The sequence below is a fragment of the Anopheles aquasalis genome, chromosome 2, assembly GCF_943734665.1.
Source record: "Anopheles aquasalis chromosome 2, idAnoAquaMG_Q_19, whole genome shotgun sequence".
In the NCBI taxonomy this organism is placed as follows: Eukaryota; Metazoa; Arthropoda; class Insecta; order Diptera; family Culicidae; genus Anopheles; species Anopheles aquasalis.
This window is the reverse complement of record NC_064877.1, coordinates 64,585,647-64,593,146: the sequence shown is the minus strand read 5'-3', so window position 1 is coordinate 64,593,146 and position 7,500 is coordinate 64,585,647. Positions and strand designations below refer to the sequence as shown.

Sequence of the window (7,500 nt, the reverse complement as noted above, 5' to 3'; positions counted from 1 at the left end):
ATGATGATAATCTTCGTGAGATAGATAAGAAAGGGAACCCGATTGGCCGGGTACCGTGCCAGGGGTTGATATTTCGAGGCCGCAAACCAGCATCGTGAGAGGAATTGAATTTTAGCAGCGTCGCCGCTTATCCTCAAGACGAAACTTTTGGTTTTTCCTTCTATTGGAGGAGCATGTGGTACTGCCGGGCGGTTCTCAAGAACATATTGTTGCCGCTGTCAACTCCAGAATGGTCTGATAGCAGAGAGGTTATTTGAGTCCGTTTTGTGGAGCAATGTAAAGGAATTAACTTACTATTGTTAACTTCAACTTCTGGTAATCATGATCGAGAAAATAGATTCACATGAGCGTTGAACATACATAGCTTGAAGAGCTGCATTTGTCAGTTACCGATTCAGGTGAATAATAGTTTAATCTGGCTTTGAATTTTTGCGTGTTACTTTATATGAATTTATCCATTAGAATAGTTGCTTTTCATTATAAAACGTTCATTATCGGTCACAAAAACGGTTCTGTTTTCTGACTTCACAAGCAAAGTGTTCTCCTTCTAAATGTGCATCCTAATTAGCTACAAATAATTGAAATAGCGAGGAGCGTAGACTCTGGACTCCAGAATTTCATTACTTACCTTGCACGGCCCCGGCCCAGCAAAGCCAAAACAGGGCCCACTTCGGCGTCATAAACCGTTTCATCCAATTAGGATGCAGTCCAAACCACCCGCAATGGTACGATCGTGGCGGTTGATCGTTTGCCTTGGTCGCAGCCATGCAGCCAGTGCCATCTTCCATGTTGACCGGCGTAAACGTTTCAACGTAGCTTCCGTCGCACTTGGTCGACTCCGTGTGCACCGTTCCCGAGGGCGTCGTGACTAGCGACGAATTACACACGGGACCCCCATTGTTACTCTCCATTATTTCATCCATGCTCGAGCTGGACATTTTTTCTACTACTGGTCGGTTAATGAATTTAAAACACGTTAACACTCGAGTGTCCCGAAAACCGCTTTTAATTTAGTAGCTGTCGTTATGGTGTAGCTATAATCACACTGCTTATGTCTGCTTCTCGCTGCGTAATCCCAGACAATCCCTCGACTCTAATCGAGCTGAAGCAAACGCAAGGTCAATCGGTGGCAAGCAAACCGAATACAGTATCGACATGTAAGGAGGCGCACGTTTTCGGGTCCCGGGCACTAGCACCAAGTCTCAACGGAGCGACCATTCGAAGTCGTGTGACACTGGAAACAGTTTATTATTCATCGTTATCGCTACTCATCCACAATGCCACCACTCCCGTCAGGAGCCAATTTTGGTGCTGTTGCGTTGTTTGCGTAAAATTATGCAAAATCCTTAACTATCACCGTACACCACCACACCAGTAGACGACTGGCCAGTGATCCTGACCGACACCGATACCGTCGAAAACCACGGTCAATTTCTTAGCTGGCCATCGACACGATTAAGTGCTCATACCTTATGCACAAGACACGCTAGATGTTGGCTGCCGAACCGTTCCGGAAAGGAATGGAATATCAATGCAGCTTACGAAACATAAGCCACACCTCTCCTCCAGCACACGAGCCTTTCAAACCTATGCTGCTCTCTTATCGGCCAGCAACCGTGTTGATGCGGCTTAGAAATGTTCCGTTACGTTCCGTTTTCCGTTGCCACCGTTGGTCACCGTTTGTGCCGTTTGAGGATCTGAATGGAAACACTCGCTTCACCGACGCGAGACGATCGTCTATCGTGCTGCACTGCTGCGGGACGGAACCACGTGCTAGCGACTTCAGCGCTGAATACCGAATGTCGAGCTCGAGATTGAGGCGAAGCATACAAGTCACTTGTTTGGGCCCGAGTACGCAAACGTGCACCACCGTACCGGCACGAAGCGAAAGGATGCTGTTAGTGGGACACATCGGCACCATCGTCGGCGACCATGCCCGATGATGCTTGCTTGCTTGAGACAGACCGAGCGGAAACCAATCGGAAATGGTTTGTTGTTGGAGCATCATCGTATGCTCTCGAACGCCCACATGGCCTATCGTGTATTGTGTGGAGAGTAGCGGCGCTTATCGTCTTCGTCTACTTTGTTTTGGGGAGGTTTTAATTTTGTTGAAAATTCTAAGAAATCCGTTTTTTTCTCTTGACCATAAATTTCAATATCATGCTGATGTGTCATCGCTGATGCCGATAATATTTCTATTACATCACTTATTCCAGACGAGATTCAATCGAGGAGATGACTTTTTTAAATTAAACAACAGTAAGATTTATTATTCACTTGGCATTATAATAATTCTGTTGATGAAAATAAAATACTTTTGCATTTGAAACTTTATATATATATATATACGATTTTATTACTAAAATACAATCTATCACTTGCTTTCCTTTCTTTCCATTGCTAACAGTTGGTTCGTTACTGCTGTGTGCACTGGGGGGAATGGTGTGGTTTTTTTTTTTCAAATAATATAGGAATTCTTTTGAGATTGTGTAGCCAAAACTAGGATAGATTAAGCAATGATTTCTAGAATTCTGGTATCGCTTGGTCTACTGAAATTAGTTGTATCGATTACACAACGAACCAACACAAGCCACGCAGCTGTGATGTTCTCCTTTCGTAGCATGATCACACGTTTGGTGTACACTAGGCATCAGTGGTGCGCATCCTCTGCTGACGATGTTGCGATTATTTTCTGCACATAATTACGAAACACTTGCATTAGCACTGGAATTCAGACGGTTTTAATTCGATCATTTTGATACTTACCAACACGACGAACAGAGAGACAAGCGTACTGTTGTGTGGTGGGCTGAATAGGGAGCACGATACCAAAACCAATAGGAGCCAAGGGGGTTGGATGAGTCGGGGGTGTCAAGATTGGTCCACTTGGAGTAGTGCTCATTGGATTCGGATTGAACGTCGGATGAGTTGGTGGAGTCAAAATAGGGCCTCCAGGTGTTGTGCTAATTGTTGTGGTTTCCGGTTCGTCGGTAGTAGTCTCTGGCTCGATCGTTGGAATCGATGGAGGAACCTGTGTCGTCGTCTCTGGCTCAATTGTAGGAATAGATGGAGGAACCTGTGTGGTGGTATCCGGTTCGATCGTTGGGATCGATGGAGGAACCTGAGTCGTCGTTTCTGGCTCAATTGTAGGAATAGAAGGGGGAATCTGTGTCGTCGTCTCTGGCTCAATTGTAGGAATCGATGGTGGAACCTGAGTCGTCGTCTCTGGCTCGATCGTTGGGATCGATGGCGGAACCTGCGTCGTCGTCTCTGGCTCAATTGTCGGAATAGAAGGGGGAACCTGCGTCGTCGTCTCGGGCTCGATCGTTGGGATCGATGGAGGAACCTGTGTTGTCGTCTCCGGAAATGGCAACAACGGTCGACCAGGACCACATTGTATTATATCCACCATAGCGTAATCACAATCATCACAATGGAAACACATTAACTGTCCACTTGAGGCTGAAACGTAGAACATTACCAATTAATGTCACATGAACTGCAACGTTGTCACAAAAATTTCACAACTTACTGCTCAAGGTTAACTCAAGAACGAAAATCAATAACATCGCCCTCTGTACACCGCCCATCTTGTATTTCTCAACTGTTCGCAAGGTTGACTAGCAGTGACCAATGTTCACTCAAGACTGCGCCACGGAAGCTCCGTTCGCATCATTTTAATCCATGTTCAACCCAAATTATCAGCCCCTTTGGGCCAGACATGGATAATTACTTTTGCGGATAATCGGCTGCTATCCGCGGTGAGTAACCGATTGAGACATACGTGCATCGTTGCAACTGGAATTTGGATTCAGATACTACGACAACACATGCGCAGCTGTGATGATAAGCGATGGATTATGTTTGCTCAATCGGGAAGGTTAACGCATGCCCACACAGGGATCAGTTCCTAATTAGTTATGGGCGAGCAGCGTGCTGCTAATCCTGTCCGCAATTTGCTATAATTTCATCACTCCACATTCTAAAGTAAATTTAAATAAAAGCGCAGGAGACTTAGTCGACAAATAAAACAGAAATTCCTTGATAAAGCAGGGTTGCTAATAGCTTACCTTTTTTTAATTTAATCATATGGATTAGAGCATACATGCAGTTAAGCTAATGCTGTTAAGAGTAGAACGAAACGGACAACAATTTGTCTATAAAAACCTTCAGTTTAGCGAAGTTTAACTGAAGTTTTATCGAGGTGGATAAGCTAGCTTGAGTCTTCCCTTATCTTCTTGGTTCTCCATGAGTCATAGAGAAGACAGTTATCATGGCCATTGAATCATGATCCACGAGCACACTCAGATATCAAGCGGATTTACTCCAATGATCATTCCATTCTATATAGCTCAGCGAAATTGAATAAAGTATGAATAACACGTGTGACTTGGCTACATTTGTCTATTCCTGGCAACTATTTCCATTATATCTGAAGCTTATCTGCCTAATGCCTGTTTTGGGACAGCGCAGTTACAACAATGGTATTGGATTATGTTTGATACTGTTATCTTGCATAGGGTTTTTCGTGTAGCGCAGTTTTCTATGACTATCATGTTTTTAAAAGCGCAGATGTGGTTCAGTTATAGAAAACAAACTGAATTTTCTATTAAGAAACTGTGCGACACAGTTGTATTCGAAACAGGTCCACGACAAACGGATTTGTAAAAGTGGTCGGTAGAATTTAATTTATTCTCCTTTTTCCATCTCTTTCTCCTTTGATAAAGGCAGAGTTGAGCACATAACAGTGCTCATACCTGCTAGGAAGCTGACTCAAAAAAAACACTTCCGGCCCTGGATGCACAAAAGAGGGTGAGAAAGCAAAGAGAAGAATTCAAAGCGAACTGCATCATGGCATCAAGGTTCTGGTTCAAGATCATCGCAGTTTATTGCCCGCGTGATAGCGCGTGTGTGCTTAGGACAAATTAACCCGAATCAGAATACAATAACGTTCATTGATAGACTAAGCCTTCACGAGAACGGTTTCGTCTGTACTCGTTTGCGGCGGACTCTGCTTCTTCCTGCACCACACCCTCACGTTAATCTCTTGAGAATGCATTCGGTTTATGCAGCAGCTGATTGAAGGGATTTAGAACGTGTACGTTCTCTGAATATTCTTCTCATATTCGTATTCCATTTCGTGTGGGTGCATGAATGTTAATAACTTAATTACATGCACGCCGACACGCTGGATGCTGAACGTTAAATGAAATTTCTTCGATTCCTAAAACAAAAATACCCAGAAGAAATAATTACTGATGATTTTATGATAATTGCAAATAGAAGACAACAGTTAGACTCACACAAAAATCGATTTTTAAAATTAATTATTTCCTTCCAAAATGACTTCTTTTATTGAGTTTACTACGTATGTACTATTTTCCAAAATACCATAATTACTGCATATTTTTTAGTGCTTAATTAACAATATAGTTCTTGATTGTATTGCGGTACGTGAACTTTGAGAGGAAATTAAAGGCAGCGCAACATGTTATGCGGTAATCAAATAATTTATTGGCTATGCTGTAAGATGCCCACGTTACTGGAACTCGAGAACACCTTGGGCCGACTACCGTTGTTCCCGGGACTGTTCCATTCGGAAAATGTAGTCGGCCATGGCCTCTGCCTCGGCTCGCTCCCTACGGACCACGAACGGTCGATAAACTGCCCGGTAGGTGTAGAGCAAAGATCCCGTTATCAGTATCGTTCCACCGACGACGGCCACCGGAGATCCTTTCAGCATGTGGTACATGCGGGCAAACGTGGCCAAAGACATTCTGCAAGGAGACTACGATGGAAACCAATCACATTTTAGCTAAAGAATCCAACCAAGCTACGATCCATACTTTTTATCCCTTCCGAATGTTTAACGCTGAGCACTAGCGGCTTCCGCTTTCGGGGCAGACGGCGAGGAGGTTTGATCTTGCTGGTACTGCCGGAAGGCTGGCTGAAAAACGTAAAATCCACCTCCTACTCCAAACACCGCCACAAGGAAGTATTCGACGAATCTCGAACGACCGTATCTCATTCTAAGCGGTTCAGAAAACTAAGAAAACTAGCGAACATTTTGTTCTGCCGCGGGTTGGGAAAAGGTTTGTTGTTGTCATCTTGCATAACACAGCAGGCCGGTGTTGCTACAGGGTGCCCCGTTCTTTCGTGCTCGTTGAATGATGCCCAATCAAGGGTTCAATTCAATCGTTACATTAAAATTATGTGATAAGCATGTTTAATGTGATGTAGAAGGTACTATTTTAAACATATGTTCAATTGTATTTTCTATAGTTTATTTTGATTAGTAAACTTCTGAATTACATGTGCAGATTAAAGGATGGTAGAATTAAAGATCGGTGCGGATGATGTAAAATTAAAGACACAAAAAATCCCAAGGCATCCGGAAGTTCGATATTAGACTGCAGAACAGATTGTGAGTGAAACAAAAAACGAAGTGATTTACATGAGATTCTTAAAGATTATGCGATCATTAATAACGCTTGGCATCTTTCAACACTCGCACCGATACATCACTGGACATTACGGACAAGTCCGCCAAACTGTCGTCTTCGAAGGTACTGCTTGGCAACTTCTTGTGCGATGTTCCAGACGACCCAGATGCATACCGTATGCGTCCTTCGTGGCGAATGACGAGTGTTGGAGAGCTATGCAGCAGCTTTTGCATCTTCTCTCCCCCAGGAATTCGCATGGCATTGCGTTCATCGAGCACGTGTGCTCGATTGGAGCTGACCACACCCTTGCCAGGAATGGAAGATGTGTATCCCTTTACGTTCAGTGCACCATTTGCCAGAGCATTATAGTTCTCCTTGCTTTTACCACCGCTCATGACACTGTCCCGACCATGCTCACTGTGGAGTTTATCTATCAGATCATGCTGCGGGCAGTTTATCTTCGTCTGCAGCAAACTTTGCGGAGTCTTCTTGATGTACGCACCAATCGGTGATTGAATGTGCTCAAACTTCCGCGTAAGCTTCGACGGCTGTGGCAGACGGCTGATGGGTTTCTTAAACGAGCCACTAATCGACGTGTTACTTGGTGTGTTCTTTGCTCCATACTTACCGGCGCTAGGGAAAAGCGTTTGCTTGCAATTTCCTCCCGCCGACGCAGGAGTATTCTTCTTGGAAATGGTGGTGCCGAGAGGTGTTACCTTGGAAGCGGACAATGTCTGGCCTTTTACATTTGTTCGTCCGAAAGGAGTTAGGTTTCTCGGTCGTATGATCGTTGATTCTTCAGAGTCCGAATTAGTGCGAGATTTAGTCAGTTTTTGGGCTGATTGTTGCTGTTGGACGTAAACGTGCGGTACGATGTGTTGCGGTTCCACACAGGTCGAAGCAGCACATTGTGCAGGAGATTGATGCGGTTTCTGCGACGCATGAAGCAGATTTTCTTCCTCTGCCAATTGTTGCTGCTCTCTCATTGCCATCAGCTTCATTCCTTGTTTCATCATAAAGTCAGTCTTCTCAAAAGTGTCGTTGAAATGATCAGGGA

The 7,500-nt window shown here is 44.2% G+C and overlaps 3 protein-coding genes and 1 long non-coding RNA gene across 4 annotated transcripts in view; all 4 read right to left on the bottom strand.

The window, feature by feature from the left end:
* The window catches only part of LOC126573321 (solute carrier organic anion transporter family member 4A1), a 17,198-nt gene extending 16,416 nt beyond the window's left edge, over positions 1–782 (bottom strand). The window contains exon 1 of the mRNA XM_050233337.1: positions 629–782. Within this exon, the coding sequence (XP_050089294.1) occupies positions 629–767 (139 nt within the window). The 5' untranslated portion in view covers positions 768–782. The remainder of the gene's footprint in view (positions 1–628) is intronic.
* Positions 783–2,555: 1,773 nt separating this feature from the next.
* On the bottom strand, positions 2,556–3,590 carry LOC126576426 (salivary glue protein Sgs-3-like). The gene is made up of 3 exons (XM_050237695.1): positions 3,533–3,590; positions 2,767–3,462; positions 2,556–2,692 (listed from the first exon to the last, which is right to left on the bottom strand). The coding sequence occupies exons 1-3, from the start codon at positions 3,588–3,590 to the stop codon at positions 2,556–2,558; spliced, it is 891 nt and encodes a 296-aa protein (XP_050093652.1).
* A 1,896-nt stretch (positions 3,591–5,486) lies between these two features.
* Positions 5,487–6,091, bottom strand: LOC126573336 (uncharacterized). The gene is made up of 2 exons (XR_007608015.1): positions 5,847–6,091; positions 5,487–5,788 (listed from the first exon to the last, which is right to left on the bottom strand). It is a non-coding gene; the product is annotated as an uncharacterized LOC126573336 (long non-coding RNA).
* A 171-nt stretch (positions 6,092–6,262) lies between these two features.
* Positions 6,263–7,500, bottom strand: part of LOC126573314 (uncharacterized) — a 2,508-nt gene continuing 1,270 nt past the window's right edge. The window contains exon 2 of the mRNA XM_050233324.1: positions 6,263–7,500. This exon is cut by the window's right edge and continues 1,079 nt beyond it. Within this exon, the coding sequence (XP_050089281.1) occupies positions 6,482–7,500 (1,019 nt within the window). The 3' untranslated portion in view covers positions 6,263–6,481.

Excerpts from the sequence above, each read along its gene's own strand:
- LOC126576426 (XM_050237695.1), bottom strand. The coding sequence starts at position 3,590 with ATGGGCGGTGTACAGAGGGCGATGTTATTGATTTTCGTTCTTGAGTTA. Across the intron at positions 3,463-3,532 it reads TCTTGAGTTAACCTTGAGCA|CCTCAAGTGGACAGTTAATG; the intron begins GTAAGTTGTGAA and ends TCTACGTTTCAG. Across the intron at positions 2,693-2,766 it reads TCTCTCTGTTCGTCGTGTTG|AAAATAATCGCAACATCGTC; the intron begins GTAAGTATCAAA and ends AATTATGTGCAG.